This window comes from Grampus griseus (assembly GCF_964374135.1).
Source record: "Grampus griseus genome assembly, chromosome: 16".
In the NCBI taxonomy this organism is placed as follows: Eukaryota; Metazoa; Chordata; class Mammalia; order Artiodactyla; family Delphinidae; genus Grampus; species Grampus griseus.
The window spans coordinates 37,456,218-37,483,283 of record NC_139010.1 but is presented as its reverse complement, the minus strand read 5'-3'; the positions used below and the strand labels follow the sequence as shown (position 1 = coordinate 37,483,283).

Genomic DNA, 27,066 nt, shown 5'->3' with positions numbered 1-27,066 from the left:
AAGGACAACCAGGCAGGAGACGTGAGTGGAAGGCGTAGGGAGGGCCTTCGTGTTCACTGACCATCCATAGTGAGCTGCTTTCTGGGCTGGATGCTTCACCCGCAATTTCATTTAATTCTCACAGTAACTTTAAGATAGGAGGGGTTTGTCTCAGGTTGGGTCCCCCGAAGCAGACTTCGGGGCAAGAGTGTGTGTGACAGTGATTTAGTAAGAAGTGTTCCCAGGGGAATTAAGAAAAAAAAAACCTGGCTGGGGAGTGGGAATGTGGAACAGGGAAGTGAAAGCAGCCAGCGAGGGTGCATGAGCGAGGTCGTGTGGGCGAGCCCCACAGAGGGAATCCGGAAACAGCTGAGCCCACGCTCTGAGCAGCCCCCATCAGGGAACAGGGCAGCTGGGGTTTGGGTATATGGTACCCTCAGTCCTTGGTGAGCGTGTACATTTTCCCGAGTGCCAAGGAAGGTTCGGACAGCTGGCCACAGTGCCTGCCATTGGCATTGAACGCATACGGGGAGCCACTGGGCTCCGAATGCCTAATGGGATTTGAGGGGGACCAGGGCGGAGTGTCAATAGTACTGCTGGCCGCCGAACACCCTGTATGCGTGGGACTGCCGCTCAGAGAGGTGGAGCAGCTCACCCAGGAGCCCTCAGCTAAGCAGAGGCAGACCTGGGATTCGACCGTCCTGTGCTTGCCTGCCCTCTCCTTACCTTGCTGGCTCTGAGATGAAAGGGAGGTCTTGGGGGCCTCCACCTGCCTCAGACATAGCTGGGGAAAGGATGGCACTTAGAAGGGGACACGTCCACTGGGCTGGGAACATTTAGGGCTCTGCCCATGGAGCTGGCAGCTCTCCAGCCATCAGGGGGGAGGGGTGTTCTTGCTAAATCTGCAGTCGCTTCTCCTCACCATCTATCTCAGCTTCTGTGGGAGTTGCACCCTCTGGAAAAGGCTGTAGCCAAGTGCTGTTTATCTCCGTGTGGGGAAAAGAGGCTTAACAAATTAGCTAATTGGTGAGGGGGAAAGTAGGACAGGAAAGTTGGCCAGTTGTCCTGTGGGGTTTTCTGATCAATTCTTTCCATCATTATCTTCCACCCATGAGGATGAGACCAGGTGGGAAGATGCCTTAATGTAACCAGGGCTCGCACCTGCTTCCTGGGATGTCCTGGCAACTGAGTCAGGTCCTCTGCACTGCTGGCTCCTGCAGGGACACTGGAGGACCTCTCACCTGTACAGGTGCACCTATACCTTCAGATTCACAGAACTATACATTCTGGAGTAGAGCTCTCAGCTCCAGAGGCTAAGAGTCAGGGTTCAGAGCTCTGAAACAACACAGCATGTCAGGCACGTGACTATTCCCAATGAGTTAGGAATCCAAGGAGTGCGGCCCAGGATCTGCATTCTTAAAAGCTCCCTAGGAGGTTCTTACATGCAGCCAGACTTGAGACTCATGGCTGCAGAATGCCAGTGCGTGATGGTGTGCTACCCCTCACCTGTGGTCAGCCTCCATGTTGATACTTACATACCATATATGGCCCTGCTATCTGCCTTCCATGCAGGCATTTCCACAGTGAGATCTTGTTGCTCCTGCAACCCATTCCATCTTGAACTCCTTGGAAAGTCAGGAACTTCTCTTATGTATTGAGTTGATATCTGCTCCCCTGAGTACTGGAGCCTTTGGTGCTCAATCAACTCATAGGCTGCAAAGAGCAATTCCAGCCTCTCTTGCACACCTGCACTGTCCCTGGTGACTGTAACTGGCCATCAGTTTTCACTGTCCCATTCTATGACCGCTTCCAGTCTGGAGTGCCCCCTATCATGCAGGGTGGCCCAGTAGTCAACCCCCCAAGGGGTAGCACAGACCCCCAGCCCCTTGGGTTACTGGAGCAGGGAGGCTCCTTACCACTCTGTGACTCATCTGTTAAGAAGAATGAATCAGATCTCTGTGTACTGAAGAGGAAAGATATTTTTGACACACTAAGTCAAAAATGACAGTTGTAACCTGATGTGTATTTCATGATCCCATTTTAATTAAAACATCTGTCTGATAAGTGTATGTAGATACAGACATGCAGGTATGACTGAAAACTTCTGGAAGGGGCCATTTGGAACAATCTCTGGGGGATGAATTTGGAGGGGTACATGGGGGTGTTTTCACTACTTTAGTGCATTAAAAAATGGGGCAGGTTTATGGGATAATTTTGAACATTTTAATTCTTCTGTATTTTTCCAAATAAAAAGAGTGACAAAAATTACATTAAGAAATACCAAAAAAAGTAAAAATAAAAGAGGACTACAATCTGAGCTCTCTCCCAGGTTCGTAGATGGCCTGGAACAGTGCCTGGCACTCAGCAGTATTTGGCTCGTGCTAACTGTGAGTATTCTTACAGGACAGGCTTGAAAACTACCAGTTCCTCCTCTTTTTCAATCTGTTGGATTTCCAATTAAAAAAGGGAGAGAGCACTCATGAAAACATACGAGAAACAAAATAAGTAACTGGGTCCTATATGCTTCGCCCTCCTATACTTCATTCATATCTTCAACGACAGTATTCATTTATATATTGAACACCTACTATGTGCTGGTTATAGTGTAAGGTTTTGAGACACAAATGTGACAGCCACAGATGTGGCCCCTGACCTCATGGAGACCCCCAACTTGGTGAAGGCGATAGATAATAAAAAATAAATAAGCTGATAATTATTCAAGTACAGACACGGCAAGTGCTATAAAGAAATAGAACAAAATGCTCTAAGAGAGAATGATGGGGATGGGGGTCACTGCCCCGGAGCAAAAAAGAGCCAGTTCTAGGGTCCTTGATGGGTTCTTTAGATCTGAAGGCAGCTCAGAGCCCCAGCTGTGAGCTGCCATCTTCCTGGGTGTTGTTCAGCTAGGCTGGACAAGCTACTGTAAATCCCTTGTTCCAGATTCCTGATTCTCTAGCCTCAGGCAGCAATGAGACATTCCTCCCTGAGCACCCCTCCGAAAGGTGTTTGCAGGCATTCTTCAAGAGGAGAGAGGGGAGGGATGTCCCCGCCCATGGCCCTGTGACGCCTACTGGAACTGGACTGGCGCATGAGAGCTCCGAAGAACAGCAGGAAATCAGATGTCCGTGTTCAAATGATGCGTCTCGTAGCTAAGGCAGCCAGAGCTGACCTCAGGGGAACAGCGTGCTTTGTGCGGAAAAAAATTTCCAGGAACAATGTTTATCAAACTCCATCTCGGCAGTCATCCTGTGCGTCTGCCATCTTCTGGCTTGCTTCTGGTCATGTTTTTTTTTCTCTCTCTCTCTCTCTCTGCAGGCCGTGGAGACCAACCTGGCTTCCAAGGACAGCCACTGGGTCTTTGTGAATGAGGTAAGAGCCCCAGAATGGTGAGGGGCGTGGCCTGCACTGAGCCCCCACCCCTTGGGAAAGTGCAGAGTGATCCTTGGTGCTGGAATAGATTCCAGGGCTCCACCGTGCAAGACAACAGGTGAGAGAGGTAAACAGAACTTGCCAAGATACTCAGCCGGAGCAGGTGGAAACCAGGGGAAGAGTGGAGATCTGAGTCCAGGAGGAAGTCAAGAGTCCGTGAGAAGTGGCGTCAGGCATTAGATGTACAGGGTGAGGGGAGGTCACCAGTCAGGGGTCAGAGACCGGAGAGATGAGGGCGGGTTAGAAAATGGGGTGCAGAGGGGGTGGGCAAAGGAATGCAGAGGGGATGGAGGCTGCATTTCCTGCAGGAGGTTGAAGGTATGTGTGTTATGTGACTCTGTGTGAGGGTGTGTATATAAGAGTGCATGGATGTGAGTGTGTAACTGTATATATTTGTGAGAGTGTGGATGTGTGTGCATAAGTGTGTGTGTGCATGTCAGTATGTGTATGAGTATATGTGTATGCGTATAGGTGTATGTGTGTGCACACCTCCTGTGCAGCTGATCAGGGCACGGTTCAGTGGAACCAGAACCATTTAAAGGGGATAAATGGGAAATCCCTCCCATGACTGGCCATTCCACTGGTTTGGGTCCTGGGAGGAATGGGCATACCAAGGTTTCACTGCAGCCTGGTCTGTTCTCCACCAATTACACCGTAACTTGTCCTGGCCACCTCCACGCTGCAAACATTACATGGGAGTGGCCTGTGATGCCATGCCCTCTGCCCGCACATCCATTCGGGGAGCACCCACCAGGGCAGCCTGGTGACCCTAGCCAGCTATTAACACAGCTGACTCTAGAAAGTGCTTCCTGGCACGGGCTTTCATCAGCCCTGTGGCCTTCCGTTGCTCCTAAATTAACTGATGGATTTCTAATGGCCACATACTAGAAGATGCAAGGTTTATTGTGCAGGTAATTTATGCTTTTATGATGTGTGTTTCTTCATCGGCTCAGTGCTACTATGGCTGAAAGAGCTTGGGGTGGCTGACTTTATAATTTTGCAGGTAGTATCTGATAGTAACTGCTTGCAAGGCCCACTTTTCGAGGTTTGTCCATAAATGCATATCTTATTAGCGCCACGTCTACACGGGCCGATGGGAGGCATGCGAGGTAACTGTCCCTTTCCCTCGGGTTACGGATGGTTGTGCTGGTGATTAGGAGAAGGGATGTGACAGCCGCCTCCCCTTTCTTCAGAGCCTGACAGAGTCCCCCATGGTCCCTGGGAAGTTTGATGCTCTGGGCTTTGCCATCGTCTTTATAGGTTTCTTTTGTTTTGGGGGAAGGACGCATTCTGTGTACCACTTAAGGCAAATATGTAGTGCTGACTTTATTTTAGGGCGGCTCCTCCAAATTGGATAGCCAGTGTTTCTCTATTGCCAGTCTTCCAAAAGTGCTCTGTTTTTACATTTCTAACTTATTTCCTGCTCCCTCCCCTGCATCCCGACCCACTCCCAGGGCCCTCTTGTCTGTCCCTCTTTTTCCCTTGCGAGGGCTGGCGTCAACACTAGCCAATGTGAAGTGCTCCCAGGGCATTGCCGGGGCAGCTGGAACCCAGGACTTACTTAGTGCCACTGGGAGGCATCAGGTATGGGCACACCTGTCAGAGCCACACTGGAACAGCCTCACCCAAGAGGATGGCTGTGTTCCACCCCAGTCATCAGTGCACCGCACTGTGAGCTGGCACACCAGTCATGTGACTGTCCCTGGGATAAGTGTGTCCTCCTCCGGAAGTGACCTCCCTCTTTCTTGGTTTCCTTTTCTATGGGGAGGCCAAGCACTTGTCAGGGCATTTTGTGTCTGTTAACACCCTTATCTTCATCAACAGCCCTGTATGTCAGTTATTACCATCCTCATTTTGCAGATGGGAAAAGGGAGGCTCAAGAGGTTAAATCGCTTGCTCAAGGTCATACACTGTTGAATGGTGCATTTGGGATTCTGTATGATGACTGTCTGGTTCCAGAGCCCTTTCCACCAAAGGACACCATCATGCATGTGGCCCTGACAACGATCCTTAACCTATGGTCAGGGTCTAATTCAATAAGGTCGGTCAGTAGGGCTCAGTTATGCATACTGACAGGGACACTCTTGGGCTGGCCTTGGTGTCAGCTCGTGGACATTCCTGAAGCCTGCGATCTAAAGGTGGATCCTTTTGTAAAGCTTTGACCCTTAGACCCCAGTGTGGCCTCTGGTTAACGACTAAGATGTTCTCTAAATTGACTTATCCTTAGGAGCTAGCCATATTCAGAACTGCTGTTTCCTATTACAGCATGGCCCCATTGGGAACAAGTCCTGTTATTCTTATGACAGTTAGATTTCCAGGCTTTATTCAAAGAGCCACAGACAAATATTTTCCCAGTTGCTTTTCCGTTTATCAGATGTGATGGCTAGGAAAAAATAAAATAGGAAAAAAAAGAGGAGCAGGCATTTGGTAGCTCCAACATTGTCTCCAGAATCCAGCATCTACACCGGGGCCCCATCTTCCCTCTTCCTGAGCTGCTCCCCACTTCCCTGGAGGAAGTTCAGTCCATCAGATGAGCTCAGGTCTGTGCCTCTTCCTACCACGGTTTTCTCCAAGGCGGTCCTCCGACTCCACCCCCTGCTTCCCTCCTTCCTTACAGGCTCTGTCCTCCAGTTTCTCTCTCTGTATTTGACTTTCTTAATATATTTTCCTGGATTCAAGATAAACATTCAAGGGCACATATTTTTGTTTAATTTCTTCATGCAGTGGTTTTCTTAATATGTCTACGGTACCCCTTCACCAATGAATATTGGTGTTGCATGTTACAAGCCTGTTTTATTTGGAGAAGGGGTAATTGGATACAGAGAAAGGTTTGTGAGTATGTGAGCCTCACTGACAATTTCTACAGGTCTCTGGGCTCCACTGTGGGGACACTGGCAAGCAGGTGTGCTTTGGGGTGTAAACTCTATTTTTATTGATTGATTAAATTACACGTTAGTTTGGAGGAGGATGGGGGATTCAAAAGAATGTGTGGAAAGCAAATTTAAACATTAGTCAAGGTGGCCACAAGGCCGTGAGTCCCTTGAGGACGTGGTCAGAATCCAGCTCACCACTGAATCCCCAATACCCCATGCAAAGAGTAGATTCTTAAAAAGGTTTGGCTGCAGGCAGGTCGATGTACTTAGGATAGGGTAGAACAAGTTGCTTTGAATAGTACTTCCCAGCCAGCCTCTGAGAAAAGACAAAGGCAACAGTTAAGATGGGGGGCTCAGGGATGGAGGGGACAGCTCTGGGTCATTCATCGGAAGCTACCAGTTCAGGACCAGTCAGACTTGACTTTGGCTCCCAGAACCTCTTTATCAGCTCGTCTGGAGAGCTTCCTGTCCATGTGGCTCTGGCCCAGTGATGCACAGGTGTCCTTAGTGCTGGGTGGAGTCAGGACGCAGTGGAGAATGCCCTCCTGAGAGGCTCTGTGTCCTGGCAGGACACATCTGCCTCATAGCCTGGCCTCTTGGGAACTTTTTGGAGGAAATTCTTTTATGGAATATGTCTGTCTCTCCAGCCTCTTCCAGAACCATCTGTGAAGGGGACTTGAAGCACTCCATTTGTTACTGGACAGCTCTCATGGTTAGACTAGTTCCTCCAGACATAGAAACAAAAGCAAGCTTTGCTGGAAATGGTTCAAGAAATGCAGAAGCACATGCATAACCCTTGCACTTAGGTTTTGTCAGCAAGTGATGCTCTGAGCTGTGTTCTGTGGCTCAGCAGGGGCCCGGGGGAGGTGGGCTCTAGGAGGGAGGAGTCGCATCCGGCAGGCCCTCACTCCCTGCCTCCTTGCCAGCCTAGGTCCATGACCCCCACATCCCATATCTTTGTTCTCTGAGCTCCAGACCCACGGATCGAGATGCCTTCTGGACTCAGCCACTTGGAAGCCCCATGACCACCTCCAGCTCAGTGCATCTCTCTCTGAACTCATGATCCTCCCCCTAACCTGGTTCTCACCCAGTGCTCCAATCGCAGGGACCGGTGTCTCCATCCTATTTGTTGGCTCCCTAGCCAATGGAGAAAAGCCCACATCCTGCTCCTTGCCTCAGAACCTGCTCCAGGATGACCCCGTCACACCTTTCCGTGCTTTTTTACTTCTTACCCTCTGCCCACTCTCCCATGGCTCATCCATGCAAGCAGTGGGTGACTTGTTGTTTCCTCTATTTATTTTCCTCTCCTGGCTCTGGACCTTTGCTAGGATTTTTCTTTGTTCCTGGAATGCCTGTCTCTGACCATCAAGGACTTACCTTTCTTGCATGAGTTTGCTAAACATTGCCTCTGCCCAAAGGTCTTCCTGAATTTCCCAGTAGGGTTATTCCTTCTCCTGGCGTCCTGTACTCCTCACCCCAGTTATGCTGTTTTGGGGCCTTGATGCATGTGCCTGGCTTCCCGAACAGCCTATAAGTGAGGGCTGGACCTTCTTTCTGTCAAGCTCCCTAGAGCCCCCAGCATGAGGGGCTCACACACATAGGAGGTGCTGGGTTAAGCCTCCTGCTCTGCGTCTGCCTCCTGCTTCCTCACCTTGTTTAATTGCCTACGTGTAGAGGAAGAGGCGTTTATAACCTCCCAATCCTTCAGGAACTCAGAAAGCTGTGATCCTGCTTCATGAGCTGCCACTGTCAGCACCTCATGTTCCATTGCATCTCCTTTTCCTGTGCCTGCATTTCAAGTCCTGTGGGGTACAAGCTCTTCCTCTCGGGCACACAGGCTCCCCTGTGCCCTGGACAGGCCATTGGCAGGTGGTGGAGCAGCCGGGGAGGAGGGCAGGGGAAGCACTGGCCAGGCTTCCTGCAGCAGTCTCCACACTGGGCTCGGGGGAACACATGTTCTGCTAATTCGTAGGTGCTCTGTGGAAAAAGGATTCTGTGATCAAAGAGGGCGGGTAAGTTAAACAGCAAGAAACAGGTGTCTCCTGCAGGCATCTTCCATCTCTAATGCATACTGTGCTTTCCAAGGATGAAGTGGTGCACTCTGGCTGCCACATGCATTTGTGTTTCAAACACACTCATGTGCTTTTTCTCTCGACATCTGCTCACCTGTATGCTGGAACAGGTCTTTGGCAGGTGGTGGCTGCCAGGGTCCATTGCATAGAGTTCAGATTCCTCCACGTGGTCTATGAGGCTGTTCATGAGCTGACTTCAGAGCCCTCTCTGGTCTCAGTTCCTGCCGTTGCTTGTCATCTAGAACTGCTGTGCCTGTATCATAAGACATCTCTGCCACCCCAAGCGCAGGGTCATCCCAGTGTCTGGACCTCTTCATAGCCCCCTCTGCCCAGAGTGTTCTCCTGTTGTTGCCCCTCAGGCCCTGGCCCCAACCTTACCACCTTCACTGGTTTGCCACCAACAAACATTCCATAAGGACCCTCTGGGTACAGACCTTGGCCTGCCCCAGAGGAGACTACTCCCGTCAACAGTCCAGAGAACATCACTCTAGACTTTCAAACCATCCCTACCCCCAAATACACACTGAGTTAAAGCAAATGAAAATGAGATTAGGCTACACATGCATAATGTAGGGGAGAGAAATGCTAATATACTAATTGAAGAAAACAAGAATAAATAGACCATGATTTGCATGCTGAATCAAATAGCTTTAAGAAATCTCTATTTGTGGCACAGAGGAAGAGAGGGAGGGTAAAGATTTAATTTTTTTTCTTCCTTTCATTTTGAAGATTCCAATTCTGTTCGGATATTAAGTCCCTGTACCATTTACCATCTGCAAATTTCATTTAGCAACACTCCAAAACAATTAACGTTTATTGTAATCGATTCACTTGTTTCTCTCCCCAGCCCCACTGAGGAGTCCTTGAGGACAGGGACCACATCTTAGCCAGCGCTGTAGCCCACTGAGAACCCAGAATGAAGAATAGGAGCTGCTGTTTATCAGACATTAGATGGAGCCAGGCACTGCTTTTGAGCATCACTTTTCAAATCTATTTTTGACTTAAAAATTAACCACTTTATTGAGGTTTAATTCGCATACAATAAACACATATTTAAATGTACAGTTTTTCTTTGCCATATGTATACACCTGTGAAACTGTAACCACAATGAAGATGGTGAACATATACATCTCCCCAACTGTGTCTTCGTGCCCCTTTGTAATCCCCACCCCTGTCCTACCTTACCCACTCCCCAGGTAGTCTGTTTCTGGCTCTACAGATTATTTGTATTTTCTAGAGTTTTATGTAAGTGGAATCATAGAGTAATATTCTTCTTTTCTTCTATTTTGCTATGGCTGTTTCCCTCCAGATAATTATTTTGAGATTTACCCATATTGCAATATACAACAATAGTTCTTCTTATTGATGAGGCATGTTCAGTTGTATGACTACACCACAATTTGAACATACATTTACCCCTTGATGGGCATTTGGGTTGTTCGAGAGTTTTGGTGATTACAAATAAGGCTGCTATGAACCTTCATATACAAGTCTTTGTATGGACAAAGGCTTTCATTTTTCTTGGGTACACATTTACAAGTGGAATTGCAATGTTGCATGGCAGATGTATGTTGAATTCTTTAAGAAACTTCCAGGTTATATGGGAATTCCAGTTGTTCCACATCTTCTTCAGTACCTGGTTTGATCAGGGTTTTTGATATTAGCCACTGTAGCGGTGTGTAATGGCACCTCATTATGGTTGTAGTTTTCATTTCCCTAATGACTAATGCTACTGAGCATCTTTTCAGGTGTTTCTTTGCCATCTATATCTATAGCTTCCTTGGGGGGGAAGCTGAAATTATTGATTTGAGAACTTTATTTTTCTTTACTGCTTTAAACTTCCTTTAAGTGATTTAATGGCATCTCCCAAATTTTGATATGCTGTATTTTCATTGTTACTCAGTTCAAAATACTTTCTATATTACCTTTTGATTTCTTCTTTGACCCATGGGTTGTTTAGATGTGTGTTATAATAGTCTCTAAATATTTGAAGATTTTTCAGGGATCTTTCTCTTATTGATTTTTAATTTAGCTCCATTGTGGTCAGGGACCATAGTTGAATTACCTGAATTCTTGAATATTACTTGAATCCTCTTAAATTTATTGAGACTTATTTGATAGTCCAATATATTGTCTTTGCTGATAAATTCTTTTTGTGCACTTGCAAAGGATGTGTAATCTGTTGTTGTGAGGAAGGTTCTATAAATGTCAATTGGGTCAGTTTTGTTGATAGTGCTGTTTATGTGTTCTGTATTGTTGATTGTATTCTGTCTATTTGTTCTATCAATTATTAAGAGTGGGGTATCAAAATATTCAACTTTACTTTGGAGTTTGCCTACTTCTCCTTGCAGCTTTATCAGTTGTTGCTTAATATATTTTGAAGCTTTGTTACAAGAGGCATAAATGTTTAAGATTTTTATGTCCTGTTGATTAATTGATCTGTTAGCATTACGGAATGACCTTTGTCCCTCTGCTCTGAAATGTCCTCTGCTCTGAAATATACTTTATCTGATATTACTGAAGCTATTGGAGATATATTTTGACTAGTGTTAGCCTAATATAGTTTTTTCCATTCTTTTCCTTTTAACTTATTTGTTTCTTTAAAGTATGTTTCTTGAAGGCCATTCCTACTTGGATCTTGCTATTTTATTCATTAGGACACTGAGGGGTTTTTTTTTTTAACATCTTTATTGGACTATAATTGCTTTACAATGGTGTGTTAGTTTCTGCTTTATAACACAGTGAATTAGTTATACATATACATATGTCCCCATATCTCTTGACACTACGTTTTAATTAAAGTGCTTCGATAATTTAATATGAGTATTGATATGGTTAGGAGAGGGTGGAGTCCTGGAAGCCAAATTAAGAAATTATTTCAAAGAGGAGGGAGAGCTCATTGGTGTCAGATGCTGCTGCCTTGAGGATGTGGTGACCTTGGGGGTGAATGTTGGGAAAGGGTTAGAGGACAAGTTGCCAGGCACTTCAACTTATATCATTCCATTTTACAGATAAGGAAACAGAGGGTCAGAGAAATGGATTGACTTTTCAATATCACTTAGTAAGTGGCAGAATCAGGATTTGAACTTAGGTGTGAGTGACTCAAAATTTAAGAAATATATTCCCTGGACGTCCCTGGTGGCACATTGGTTAAGAATCCGCCTGCCCGGGGTGTGGCTGTGGCTCACCTTGGGGACAAGGACACTGGCAACAGAAGTTCTGGGAAGTACTCCTTGGCGTGAGCCCTCCCAGAGACTGCCATTAGCCCCACCAAAGAGCCCAGGTAGGCTCCAGTGTTGGGTTGCCTCAGGCCAAACAACCAACAGGGAGGGAACCCAGCCCCTCCCATCAGCAGTCAAGCGGATTAAAGTTTTATTAAGATCTGCCCACCAGATCAACAGCCAGCTCTACCCACCACCAGTCCCTCTCATCAGAAAACTTACACAAGCCTCTTAGATAGCCTCATTCACCAGAAGGCAGACAGCAGAAGCAAGAACTACTGCAATCCTGCAGCCTGTGAAACAAAAACCACATTCACAGAAAGATAGAAAAGATGAAAACGCAGAGGGCTATGTACCAGATGAAGGAACAAGATAAAACCCCAGAAAAACAACTAAATGAAGTGGAGATAGGAAACCTTCCAGAAAAAGAATTCAGAATAATGATAGTGAAGATGATCCAGGACCTCAGAAAAAGAATGAAGGAAAAGATCAAGAAGATGCAAGAAATGTGTAACAAAGACCTAGAAGAATTAAAGAACAGACAAACAGAGATGAACAATACAGTGACTGAAATGAAAAGTACACTAGAAAGAATCAATAGCAGAATAACTGAGGCAGAAGAACGGATAAGTGACCTGGAAGACAGAATTGTGGAATTCACTGCCATGGAACGGAATAAAGAAAAAAGAATGAAAAGAAATGACGACAGCCTAAGAGACCTCTGGGACAACATTAAACGCAACAACATTCGCATTATAGGGGTCCCAGAAGGAGAAGAGAGAAAGGACCCAAGAAAATATTTGAAGAGATTATAGTCGAAAACTTCCCTAACATGGGAAAGGAAATGGCCACCCAAGTCCAGGAAGCACCGTGAGTCCCATACAGGATAAATCGAAGGAGAAACACGCCGAGGCACATAGTAATCAAATTGGCAAAAATTAAAGACAAAAATTATTGAAAGCAGCAAGGGAAAAACGACAAATAACATACAAGGGAAGTCCCATAAGGTTAACAGCTGATTTCTCAGCAGAAACTATACAACCAAGAGGGAGTGGCATGATATACTTAAAGTGATGAAAGGGAAGAACCTACAACCAAGATTACTCTACCGGGCAGGGATCTCATTCAGATTCAATGGAGAAATCAAAAGCTTTACAGACAAGCAAAAGCTAAGAGAATTCAACACCACCAAACCAGCTCTACAACAAATGCTAAAGGAACTTCTCTAAGTGGGAAACACAAAGGAAGAAAAGGACCTACATAAACAAACCCAGAACAATTAAGAAAATGGTCATAGGAATGTACATATCGATAATTACCTTAAACGTGAATGGATTAAATGCTCCAACCAAAAGACACAGGCTTGCTGAATGGATACAAAAACAAGACCCATATATATGCTGTCTAAAGGGACCCACTTCAGACCTAGGGACACATACAGAGGGAAAGTGAGGGGATGGAAAAAGATATTCCATGCAAATGGAAATCAAAAGGAAGCTGGAGTAGCAATACTCATATCAGATAAAATAGACTTTAAAATAAAGAATGTTACAAGAGACAAGGAAGGACACTACATAATGATCAATGGATCAATCCAAGAAGAAGATATAACAATTATAAATGTATATGCACCCAACATAGGAACACCACAATACATAAGGCAACTGCCAACAGCTATAAAAGAGGAAATCAACAGTAACACAATACTAGTGGGGGACTTTAACACCTCACTTACACTAATGGACAGATCATCCAAACAGAAAATTAACAAGGAAACACAAGCTTTAAATGACACAATAGACCAGATAGCTTTAATTGATATTTATAGGACATTCCATCCAAAAACAGCAGATTACACTTTCTTCTCAAGTGTGCACGGAACATTCTCCAGGGTAGATCACATCTTGGGTCACAAATCAAGCCTCAGTAAATTTAAGAAAATTGAAATCATATCAAGCATCTTTTCTGACCACAACGCTATGAGATTAGAAATGAATTACAGGGAAAAAAACGTAAAGAACACAAACACATGGAGGCTAAACAATACGTTACTAACTAACCAAGAGATCACTGAAGAAATCAAAGAGGAAATAAAAAAATACCTAGAGACAAATGACAATGAAAACACGACAATCCAAAACCTATGGGATGCAGCAAAAGCATTTCTAAGAAGGAAGTTTATAGCTATACAAGCCTACCTCAAAAAACAAGAAAAATCTCAAGTAAACAATCTAACTTTACACCTAAAGGAACTAGAGAAAGAAGAAAAAGCAAAACCCAAAGTTAGCAGAAGGAAAGAAATCATAAATATCAGAGCAGAAATAAATGAAATACAAACAAATCAATAGCAAAGATCAATAAAACTAAAAGCTGGTTTTTTGAGAAGATAAACAAAATTGATAAACCTTTAGCCAGACTCATCAAGAAAAAGAGGGAGAAGACTCAAATCAATAAAATTAGAAATGAAAAAGCAGAAGTTACAACAGACATCGCAGAAATACAAAGCATCCTAAGAGACTACTACAAGCAACTCTATGCCAATAAAATAGACAACCTGGAAGAAATGGACAAATTCTTAGAAAGGTATACCTTCCAAGGCTGAACCCAGAAGAAACAGAAAATATGAACAGACCAATCACAAGTAATGAATTGAAACTGTGATAAACAATCTTCCAGCAAACAAAAGTCCAGGACCAGATTGCTTCACAGGTGAATTCTATCAAACATTTAGAGAAGAGCTAATACCCATCCTTCTCAAACTCTTCTAAAAAATTTCAGAGGAAGGAACACTCCCAAACACATTCTACGAGGCCACCATCACCCTGATACCAAAGCCAGACAAAGATACCACAAAAAAAGAAAATTACAGGCCAATATCACTGATGAATATAGATGCAAGAATCCTCAACAAAATACTAGCAAACAGAATCCAAAAACACATTAAAAGGATCACACACCATGATCAAATGGGATATATCCCTGGGATGCAAGGATTCTTCAATATATGCAAATCAATCAATGTGATACACCATATTAACAAATTGAAGAATAAAAACCATATATGATCACCTCAATAGTTGCATAAAAAGCTTTTGACAAATTCAACACCCATTTATGATAAAAACTCTCCAGAAAGTGGGCATAGAGGGAAACTACCTCAATATAATAAAGGCCATATACGACAAACCTACAGCAAACATCATTCTCAATGGTGAAAAACTGAAAACATTTCCTCTAAGATCAGGAACAACACAAGGATGTCCACTCTCACCACTATTATTCAACATAGTTTTGGAGGTCATAGCCATGGCAATCAGAGAAGAAAAAGAAATAAAAGGAATACAAATTGGAAAAGAAGAAGTAAAGCTGTCACTGCACTGTTTGCAGATGGCATGATACTATACATAGAGAATCCTAAAGATGCCACCACAAAACTACTGGAGCTAATCAATGAATTTGGTAAAGTTGCAGGATACAAAATTAATGCACAGAAATCTCTTGCATTCCTATACACTAATGATGAAAAATCTGAAAGAGAAACTAAGGAAACACTCCCATTTACCATTGCAACAAAAAGAATAAAATACCTAGGAATAAACCTACCTAGGAAGACAAAAGACCTGTATGCAGAAAACTATAAGACACTGATGAAAGAAATTAACGATGATACCAACAAATGGAGAGATATACCATGTTCTTGGATTGGAAGAAGCAATGCTGTCAAAATGACTATACTACCCAAAGCAATCTACCGATTCAATGCAATTCCTATCAAATTACCAATGGCATTTTTTACAGAATTAGAACAAAACATCTTAAAATTTGTATGGAGACACAAAAGGCCCTGAATAGCCAAAGCAATCTTGAGGGAAAATAACGGACCTGGTGGAATCAGACTCCCTGACTTAAGACTATACTATAAAGCTACAGTAATCAAGACAATATGGTATTGGCACAAAAACAGAAATATAGATCAATGGAACAAGATAGAAATCCCAGTGATAAACCCATACGCCTATGGTCTACTAATCTATGACAAAGGAGCCAAGGATATACAATGGAGAAAACAGTCTCTTTAATAAATGGTGCTGGGAAAACTGGACAGCTACATTTAAAAGAATGAAATTAGGACACTTCCTAACACCATACACAAAAATAAACTCAAAATGGAATAAAGACCTAAATGTAAGACTGGACACTTTAAAACTCTTAGAGGAAAACATAGGAAGAACAGTCTTTGACATAAATCACAGCAAGATCTTCTTTGATCCACCTCCTAGAGTAATGAAAATAAAAACAAAAATAAACAAATGGGACCTACTGAAACTCAAAAGCTTTTGCACAGCAAAGGAAACGATAAACAAGACGAAAAGACAACCCTCAGAATGGGAGAAAGTATTTGCAAACGAATCAACGGACAAAGGATTAGTCTCCAAAATATATAAACAGCTCATGCAGCTCAATATTAAAAAAACAACTCAATCCAAAAATGGGCAGAAGACCTAAATAGACATTTCTCCAAAGAAGACATACAGATGGCCAAGAAGCACGTGAAAAGCTGCTCAACATCACTAATTATTAGAGAAATGCAAATCAAAACTACAATGAGGTATCACCTCACACCAGTTAGAATGGGCATCATCGGAAAATCTACAAACAATAAATGCTGGAGAGGGTGTGGTGAAAAGGGAACTCTCTTGCACTGTTGGTGGGAATGTAAATTGATACAGCTACTATGGAGAACAGTATGGATCTTCCTTAAAAAACTAAAAATAGAATTAGCATATGACCCAGCAATCCCACTACTGGGCATACACCCTGAGAAAACCATAATTCAAAAAGACACATGCACCGCAATGTTCATTGCAGCACTGTTTACACTAGCCAGGTCATGGAAGCAACCTAAATTCCCATCGACAGACGAATGGATAAAGAAGATGTGGTACATATATACAATAAAATATTACTCAGCCATAAAAAGGAACGAAATTGGGTCATTTGTTGAGCCGTGGAGGGATCTAGAGACTGTCATACAGAGTGATGTAAGTCAGAAAGAGAAAAGCAAATATCGTATATTAACGAGTGTATGTGGAACCTAGAAAAATGGTACAAATGAACTGGTTTGCAGGGCAGAAGTTGAGACACAGATGTAGAGAACAAACGTATGGACATCAAGTGGGGAAAGCCGCGGGGGGTGGGGATGGTGGTGTGATGAACTGGGCGATTGGGACTGACATGTATACACTGATGTGTGTAAACCTGATGACTGATAATAACCTGCTGTATAAAAAGTAAATAATATAAAATTCAAAAATTAAAACAAAAACCAAATAAATAAAAAAAAAGAATCCGCCTGCCAATGCAGGGGACATAGGTTCAAGCCCTGGTCTGGGAAGATACCACATGCCACAGAGCAACGAAGCTCATGTGCCACAACTACTGAGCCTGCGCTCCAGAGCCTGCGAGCCACAACTAGTGAAGCCCACGTGCCTAGAGCCCGTGCTCTGCAACAAGAGAAGCCACTGCAACAAAGAGTAGCTCCCCCTCACCGCAACTAGAGAAAGCCCGTGAGCAGCAATGAAGACCCAAAGCAGCCAAAAATAAAACCATAAATAAATAGATAGATAAATTTATATAAAGAAAAGAAATATATTCCCTATGCCACACTGCCCCCTCTCACCTTTCCTCTTCACACTCAGCACTAATTAAATGCTAAATACATGACTGAATTCCAGCAATATTTGACTTTTTAAAAATCTGGAAGTAGTAATATAATCTTGTGTGGAAAGTCTTATTATAAAATTTTTATTATTAAATTTCTTCCCTTTATGTTATTTTCCATATCAGCACCTTATTTTTATTTATTTTATTTAATTTATTTATTTATTTTTTACGGTACGCGGGCCTCTCACTGTTGTGGCCTCTCCCATTGCGGAGCACAGGCTCCGGACGTGCAGGCTCAGCGGTCATGGTTCACGGGCCCAGCCGCTCCGTGGCATGTGGGATCTTCCTGGACTGGGGCACGAACCCATGTCTCCTGCATCGGCAGGCGGACTCTCAACCACTGTGCCACCAGGGAAGCCCAGCACCTTATTTTTAAAATGCCCTATGGGACATCCCTGGTGGTGCAGTGGTTAAGAATTCGCCTGCCAATGCAAGGGACGCGGGTTCGAGCCCTGGTCCGGGAAGATCCCACCTGCCGCGGAGCACCTGAGCCTGGGCACCACAACTACTGAGCCTGCACTGTAGAGCCCATGAGCCACAACTACTGAGCCCGCATGCCATGACTACTGAAACCCGCGCGCCTAGAACCCCTGCTCCGCAACAAGAGAAACCACTGCAGTGGGAAGCCCGCGCACCACAACGAAGAGTAGCCCCCTCTCCGCAACTAGAGAAAGCCTGCACACAGCAACGAAGACCCGGTGCAACCCCCAATTTTTTTTTTAATTAAAATAAATTTAAAAAATAAAATAAAATTTCCTATGGAAAAGATGAAAGAATCCTGGAAAAGCCCACACAAATAAGTTAATGCATGTCACATGAGTAGTATCTGAAAGGAACAAACCATGTTTACTAGAAATGTACTTCCATTTGTTAATCAGAATGTATCTCTTTTCCTTTCTCAGCCCAAAAGGAATCTATGAGAGTTAACACTTATAGTTACAGATAGATGAAGAAATTTTTGTTGTGTAATATCATTCTTCAGCCCTTTTCAAAGCCCCATGTGGGGGTACTTGGGGCTACACAGATAGTGCCTTTGGAGAGCAGTATTGAGAAAGCAGCGAGGTACCATTGTGTTTTAGATCAACCTTTGGGAACACACCATGGATAGGATTTGACTCTGGGCAAGTTGTTTTACTTCCTTCCTTGAACTTTATTCTCCTCATGTACTCAATAGAGTTTGTGATAAACACCTCATGGGAAATTTATGAAGACTAAATGAGATAACTCACCAGAAATGACCCTTCACAGGGTCTGGCATAGAGCAGGAACTCTTAAAAGATAGCTCTTCTTATTAACATTCAGCTAATGTTCTGTGGGCAAGTTTGTTTTTGGAACTTAATCAAGGAAGCATCCAGATTTAAGGACTTGATAACAGGTCAATGCATGTCATTATGAGGAGTGCAGGGGGTTGGGGACATAGCTTGGTTCATCGCCTGGATGAACTTGAATTGCAGCATTTATAACTGTGTTTTAGCTTGTTGGGACCCTAGTTCTCCCTCTCTCTGTCTTTCAAACTCCTAGGCATCCTTTAAGACTCAGATCAAATTACCCTCTCCCTACTTTGCAATACCTATTGATTTCTTCCGTAAATTTCCTTCTTCCAATACCCCAGAGAACTCAGGCTGTGATTCTTCAGTGGTCCTTAACTTCTTCCTCTGTGTCCTGTTTCCCTTCCTGGATCTGTAACTCTTGGCCATCTATCATTCATTTAGCATCCATGTACCAAACACCCATGAGGCACTGTGGGTGCTTACAAGAATTAGAGAGATATGCTCCTCACCTTCAGAGAGCTTATATTATCGTGGGTAGGAAGTGTGTGCCTGGATTACTAAACTACAGCTATGCAATGATTCTAGGAGCCACTCCAGATCCTCTGCAATTTGCAAGCAAGTTAACTCCCTGCAGACAGAACGGCTCAGCCAGACCCCATTGCTGTGGAATCAGACTCCATGTTTTAGACGTGAGTCAATTGTTTCCAACAAGTATATTGTTATTTTGCACAATTTTGACAGAAGAATGCTTGGGAAAGGGAGTGCTGACACTTAGGGAGTTATAAAAATAGCTTTAATTACCACTTGCGTTAAATATATCTGAACACTAAAGGTTAGCGTCTCTACCTTTCTGCATTCCTATCCATCTGTCTTCCCACAAATGGATTCTGGTGGATTCGGATGAACTCGTTGCTTGTGCCAGAAAGACCCTATTATCTGTGCCTTCTACCCTGTTATTACACCTCCTTTGCCAGGCTGGGTAATCATCAGGCACCACACAGAGAGGTGAGAAGCAAGCGTGTGTGTATACACACACACACACACACACACACCGTACACACACACATACACACACACACATATGCAAAGACAGGGCTGCTGCTTTCATGTGCAGCTCCTGTAGGAGCTCCCAGGGAGAGTCCTTTCAAAACTGGAACGTGAAAGCAGAAATGGAGGCAGGAGAAAATTCAAGCCACCAGAGCTTCTTGTGAGGTGTCTTAAATTATGTGTGAGGGCTCATAGAGACAGTAGACTCAGCTTTGGTTCTTTTTACTGCTGTCTCAAACCAGAGGGTACGTGCAGTGAGGCAGCATGTGTCTTAGAGCTGGTTGAAGAATCCAAAGTGAGTAGTGTGCAGTTTCAGAAAGGGGAGGGAACCCTTTAATTGTCAGTGATCAGAACTGTGACGTAGTTTCCTACAGCCTTGGAGACTGGCTTGTCAGTTACCATGGCAATGAGAGACTGAGGACCAGATGCTGCCTCCATCGTGTCTGGCACTACTCCTAGCCAGGTGTAGAGTTGGCCTCCTGGTCAAGAATTGCTGAGGAGCCCACCTTGTGAGGCCAGGGAGTTCTAAACAACCTCCTCCCTACCCTCAGATCTCTGCTTGTTTGCTGTGGGGCATTGCAAAAACAGTAAGCCAGGTGGTTTGTCCTCAGAAGCAAGGACACTCACACTGTTGAGTACCTACTGTGTGCCAGGCCCTGCCTTGGATGCTTTATAGACAAAACAAATGACATCTGCCCATGAAATCCCATTTAAAGAGATCGCAAGAAATTTGAAGCCATTATAAAAGGATAGCTTCCTCCTTGTCCTCAGGAAGTTGTGTAAAGGTCCCTGGGTTTTACACTGTCAAGGTCAATCATAGAAAGATCTCCGTGGACACTCAGAAAACTTGGAAGTTCCAGTTCACTTGCTTAGGGATGGTGATTTTTTTTCTGGACCTGAGACACCCCATGCTTGGGACCGAGCCTTCCTAAATGGCCACCAGCCATTTCTCTCTGATATCTCACCCTGCGACTAATGTGGATCAGGGATGGGTAGACCACAAGCCTTCTGTCACCTCTATATCTACTGGAAGCTTCCTGGCTCAGGCCACTTTGACCACCTCCACTCTGAAGCCACAGAGGGCTTTCCAGCCAGCCATCATTGTCAGTTCACCTGTAGTGAAAGAAAATATCTCGGAAGGAAGAACAGCACAAACTTCCTACAGCATAAGATATTGCTGACCTCTGTGTGGGTATGTGTGGGCAGGTGCATGGCGGAGCCGGGGGGCAGGGATAGAAGGAAAGTGCAGAAAAATTGTTCTAATTCTTTCTGATTCTTCTACAATAGTAAAACAAAATACAAAAAAAAATCAATAAAATTAGCTTTTTTAACAGCCTTATATATGTAGCTTATTTTGCCAAATTGAGGTTTTCCTGTTTGGTTCAGTGTTATGTTCTACTGTTTTCAATTAATAGTATATCATTAACATTTTATCAGCTCAGTAAATAGCATTTGGGATAATATTTAATAGGCTTGCAGTAGTCTGTCACTTGGAGGAATCATAATTTATGTAAATCTTCACCATTTTTGGAAGCGTAGGTTAGTTAATGCTATTGCAAATAATACTGTGATCAACATCATTATACCTAGATCTGCTGATGTCTCTCTGATTTCTTATGATAGTAAAAGTATTGTTTCAGGGTATGGGAGCTCCCAAAGAGCTGAGCTCCTTTTTTCAGAGTGCCTGTCTTATCCCACCCTTATTATGTCTTGTGAATGTGAATATAATCTACATAAACAAATATATATTGTTTTTTCATTTTTACCAATAGTTTGGATAAAAAAAGTTCACACTGCCTTGTTTTAATTTGCATTTCCTTGCTTATTAGTCAAGTCAAACACTTTGAACATTTATTGGTTGATCATGCCTATTTCTAATTTTGTGACTTGGTTGCTTCTGTCCTTTGTGCAAATGTATGTCTTTTGTTATATGACTGGATCTTTACAACAACCCTCTAAGAGATACATTGTTAAGACCAGAGTACAGATAATAAAATCGAGGCTCTGAAAAGGTCTAAGGTATAAAGACAAGCTGGAATTTTGAGCTCATGTTGATCTCATTTCAAAGCCTGTGTTATTTCCACATAGTACTGCTTTTGAACCATCCAGCCGTACCTTAATGGGAGATACATTATTGATTTATGGCTTTTAAGGGTCAAAATTTCTGCACCAAAGCAAGTAAATATTCCAGTTATTCTATTGGATTAGATTATTTAATATCTGCATCAAAACTTGGTTTTGCAACTTAAATAGAATTTTCTATTAACCTTGGTTAGTGAACCGAAAAGTCATGAAACTTTGCCAAATTTTCATCCCATCGAAGGGAATGAGCAGGGTCAAAAGGCCAATGGAAAAACAACATTAAGTAGCTTTTATGATTAAATTGAAAGAATCCTGCTTGTTCAAGGCTCTGGCTCTATTCTGTGGGTGTCTTTGATGACCCCCGTGTGAAACCCCTCCAAGAAGACTTTCAGGGAAAGGGTGCGCACCCTCCTTCCTCTTACACAGAGTAGAAGCATATCCAAATTCTCTTTTCCCCTCAAAGAAGTGTTCCTCACTAAATCCTCTTTCCTTCAATTTTGACTCTTATGGACTTTGTATATCTTCCTTGCAGGTGAAAATGTTTGGAGTCAAGAAATTGCTTCTCAGTCATTTCCCTTGGCCCATCTGCATATGCACCAGGCACTTCGCTATGGAATTCCATATCGTTAAAGCTTGGTGCCTCCAAGGGAAATTCCAGTTTAGCATAATGGGTCAGTTTAACATAAAATGCCATTTCCTCCCCAAATACTGGCTTCAGGAAGAAGGGCTCTATCATCCATTAGATTTCTGTATCTCAGCTCACATGACACAGCCCTGGGAGGGGTGCATACCCCAGGTGAGAAGCAGTCACAGCAACTAGGACCGGAAAGTGTGGTGACAACAGGGCATGAAATTATGGACAGTCATCTACTCCAATGACTTGGAGTAGAAGGTGGCAATATGTGAGGGAGGGTGTGAAGAGATTCTGCTGCATCTCTTGCTACAAGGACTTTGGATTTTACTCTGAGTGAGCTGAGGAGCCATTGGGACATTTTGAGCTGACGAGTCATGTGACCTGAATTATGCTTTAGAAGGCCCACCCTGACTTCTGTGTTGAAAATACACTGGGGGGGGGGCGGTTGGGGGTGAAAAAAAGTTTAAAAATTAAGGCCTTTAATTAGAGATGATGGTGGCTTGGTCTGGCGTGATATGAGCGTAGGAGGTGAGACGTGCTCAGATTTTGAAGGTGGGGCTGACAGATATTGCTGACCAAACTGATGTACAAAGAGGGCAAATGACTAGCCCAAGAGCAAGCTCCTGGCAAGCATTTAAAGCCGGGAAAGGGAGATGGATATTTTAGGGTGTGAGTGAGGTGAGTGGTAGTTTATGTAGGGTGCTCTGGCTTTGAACCCAGGCCTTCTAGCTCACTTGCTTATACTCTTATTATTTTGCAAACTTTTTGAAGTATAATTGACATTAAAAATACTGCGTAATTTGATGAGTTACAATTTCGAGTTTTGACATATTTACTTGTAAAACTATCACCACAGTCATGATAATGAACATTTATATTACCCATAAGAGTTTCTTCATGCTCCCCGTAGTACATTTCTCTCTCCATCTGATCTGTTTTGTCACTATAGATTACTTTGCATTTTCCAGAATTTTATATCAGTGGATTAATAAAGTACAGATTATTCTTTTTTTGCCAGCTTATTTGACGTGGCACAGTGATTCTGAGATTCATTTGTACTGCTGTGTGTATTGATGGTTAATGTTAGTATATGGTGAGAGGTAAGGGTTGAGTTCAATTATTTCATTTTATTTTATTTTTACACATGGATATTTAATTGCTTCTGCACCATTTGTTGGAAATAGTATCCTTTCCCCTTTGAATTCTTTGCTGAAAATCAATTGGCCTTCAGTATTTGGGTCTTCTCCTGGACTCTTTATTCTGTTCCATTGGCCTTTATGTTTACCTTCACACCAGTGCCACCCTGTCTTCATACTGCAGCTTTATAGTTAATCCTGAAATCAAGTGGAATAAGTTGTCCACCTTTTTCTTTTTGAAAAATGTGCTTCCACCCTTTTAGGTCCTCCACATTTTCACAGGGCTGGGACTAGGGTGAGGCAAATGCACAAAATTCAAGGAGGAACTCATTCTCAAGTGTGTGCATATATCTCCAGCCTAGTTCTGGCCTGCATTTCCACACACATTTTATTTTAAAAAAATTTTTATTGGCATATAGTTGATCTCCAATGTTGTGTTAGTTTCAGTTGTACAACAAAATGAATCAGTTATACATATACATATATCCACTCTTTTTTAGTTTATTTTTCCCATATAGGCCATTACAGAGGATTGGGTAGAGTTCCCTGTGCTATACAGTAGGTCCTTACTAGTTATCTGTTTTATGTATAGTAGTGTATATATTTCAATCCCGATCTCCCAATTTATCCCTCCCTCCTCTTTACCTGGTAACCATAAGTTTGTTTTCTACATCTGTAACTTTATTTCTGCTTTGTGGATTAGTTCATTTGTACCCTTTTTTTAGATTCCACATATAAGCGATATCATATATTTGTCTTTCTCTGTCTGACTTACTTTACTTAGTATGACAGTATTACTCAGCCATAGAAAAGAATGAAATAATGCCATTTGCAGCAACATGGATGGACCTAGAGGTTGTCCACATACATTTTAGAATTAACTTGCCAGTTTCTAGAAAAAGACTTATAGAATATTAATTTCAATTTTGTTGAATCTAGAGATACTTTGAGGGACAGTTAAGATCCTCACAATATTAAGTCTTCTGATCCATGAACAAGGTATATTTTTTAAAATTTATTATATCCTTCTGAATTATTTTTAGCCATGTTTTGAAGTGTTAAGTGTACAAAATCTTGTTGTTAAGTTCATCCTTACATATCTAATACTTTGATACAGTTGTAGATGATGTTGCTTTTTCAATTTAAATTTGCAATTGTTTGTTGCTATCATGCAGAAAATACAATTGATTTCTGAATACTAACCTTGTATCCCGCAACCTTTCTAAACTCACTTAGTTCTAGTGGCGTTCTTTTGTAGATTTCCTGGGATTTTCTATATAGACAATCATGCCATCTGTGAATAAAGACAGTTTATACTTCTTCCTTTCCAATCTGGGTCTCCTTTATTTCTTTTTCTTGCTCTGTTTTACTGGCTAGAACCTCCAGTACAATACTGAATAGATGTAATAAGAGTGGATATCTTTGTCTTTTTCCTGACCTTAGGGGAAAATATTCAGCTTTTCACCATTAATTATGATGTTAGATGCATGTTGATCATAGATACCCTTGATTAAGTTAAAGAAGTTTTACTTTTATTCCTGAGGGTTTTAAAAATAATTGGAAGTTGGATTTTGTCAAATGCTTTTTGTGCATCTGTTGAAATAATCACATTCTTTTTCTTTTTTGTTTTCTTTTTTAAAATTCTGTGAATACAGAGAACTAAGGAGATTCCTTTTCAAATGTGAAACCAACCTCACAGGACTGGAATAAACCTCACTTGATCTTGATGCTTTGGGGTTTTTTTTGAATTGTTGGATTTAAAGTTAGCTAAAGTACTTTAGCTAAAGTATTAGCTAAGATATTTTAAAGAAGTTTTGTATCTATGTTCACAAGGCAAGTTAGTCTGTAGTTTTCTTGTCTTGTAAATCTTTTGTCTGGTTTTGTTATCAGGGTACCACCAGCCTCCTGGATGGGGTGTGTTTACTTATCTTCAATTTTTTTGAAAGGGTTTTGTAGAATTGATATCATATCTTGTTTAAACATATTTTAATTCAAAACATACTTTGAATTATTTCTTATATTTTTTTCTGTCCTCCCATTTCTCTCTTCTTCATGGACTTAAATGACATGTATATTAAGTTACTTGAAGTTGTTCCACTGCTCATTATTAGTGCTCTGTTGATTCTTTCCAGTCTTTTTTTTTTTTTCTTCCTATGATTCATTTTGGAGGCTTTTTGTTTCCACACTTTCAAGTTCATTTATTTTTCTTCTGCAGTTCTAATTTCCTGTTGATTTCATCTAGAGTACTTTTCATCTCAGACACTACATTTTTATTTGTAGAAATTCAGTTTGTGTCTTTTATTTTTCTCCCTATCACGCACAAATCTTCCTCTGTCTTCTGGAACATATGGTGTGTATTTATAATATTTACAATTTCTGTTTTAATGTCCCGTTCTACTAATTCTACCATCTGTATTATTTCTGGGCCTGTTTCTATTGACTGATTTTTCTCCTCATTATGGGTTGTATTTTCCTGTTTCTTTTCATGCCTAGTAATTTTTGAGTAGATACCAGACTTTGTAAATTTTACATGGTTTGTTGCTTGAATCCTTTTTATTCCTTTAAATACTTCTTTTCCCCCCTGGGACTCAGTTAAGTTACTTTGGAACATTTTGATTTTTGAAGACATACTTTGAAGCTTTGTTAAGCAGGACAAAACCAGTCCTTAGTCTGTTGCCATTGGACCCATTTTTGAGGATTGTTAAACCCCATCCTTTCAGGTGGTCCTTTCCCTGATAGTTTCCTCATGCACATATGCTAATCGATACTCAGCTCAAGACTCAAAGGGAACTTTCTGCACATTTCTAGAGGACCTTTTCTCTGTAGCTCTCTCTTCTCTGGAATTCCACTTCCTTGGCCTTCTCAAACCCCAAACTCTCTCTTCCACTCATGGAGACCATCAGGTTCTGCCTAGGTTTCCCCTTCCTCTGCGGCAACCTGGAAAGTCTGTTGGAGCAATAAACTCAGGATTATTTCATTTATTTCTTTTTTCTTGAGTATCACTGTTCAGCTATGCCTGTTGTCCCACGTCTGAGAACTATTGTTTCATATGTTTTGTTTGTTTTTTAGTTATTTAAGGTGAGAAGTAAGTTCAACCTGTATTAATCCATCAAGGTCAGCATGCTGTATATCTCTAGTCTTCTGAATTTATATTCTCAGATTTTTACACTTGGGTCTACGCAATTGGATCCAGTTTAGATGTAAGGGCTTTGATATGTTAAATACAGGCCTATAAACCTCAGAGCCATCCATTCCAGGGCTCTGTGCCATGCAATTTTATTTTAAAATCATCTTTGGAATTTGTGTTTGGTAATATTTCTGGATTTTAAATTATAAATGCAATTAAAAATTATAATTTTCTGTCAGCTCCTTGGGGTTAAAAAAAAAACACGAGGTGTTAATGTGAAACATAAGGTCTCATTTCCTAGTGGTAGGGATAGTTGTACACAAATAAAAGTAGATTTAAATATTCTTCTGAGGTGAACAAATAGATATTGCAAACAGAATAATTAAAGTGGTTTGTAGCAAGCTAGCAAATGAACGCTGTGAAAGATCAGTCGCTATTATATTTTTTTTCTTTTCTTTTTGAATATCTGC

The 27,066-nt window shown here is 42.2% G+C and overlaps 1 protein-coding gene across 1 annotated transcript in view; it reads left to right on the top strand.

Annotated features, from left to right (window-relative positions):
• GRID1 (glutamate ionotropic receptor delta type subunit 1) overlaps positions 1-27,066 on the top strand; it is a gene marked incomplete at both ends in the record, with an annotated part of 666,527 nt that overhangs the window by 403,627 nt on the left and 235,834 nt on the right. Inside the window, one exon of the mRNA XM_082673940.1 lies at positions 3,295-3,348. Coding sequence (XP_082530066.1) covers positions 3,295-3,348 — 54 coding nt within the window. The remainder of the gene's footprint in view (positions 1-3,294; positions 3,349-27,066) is intronic.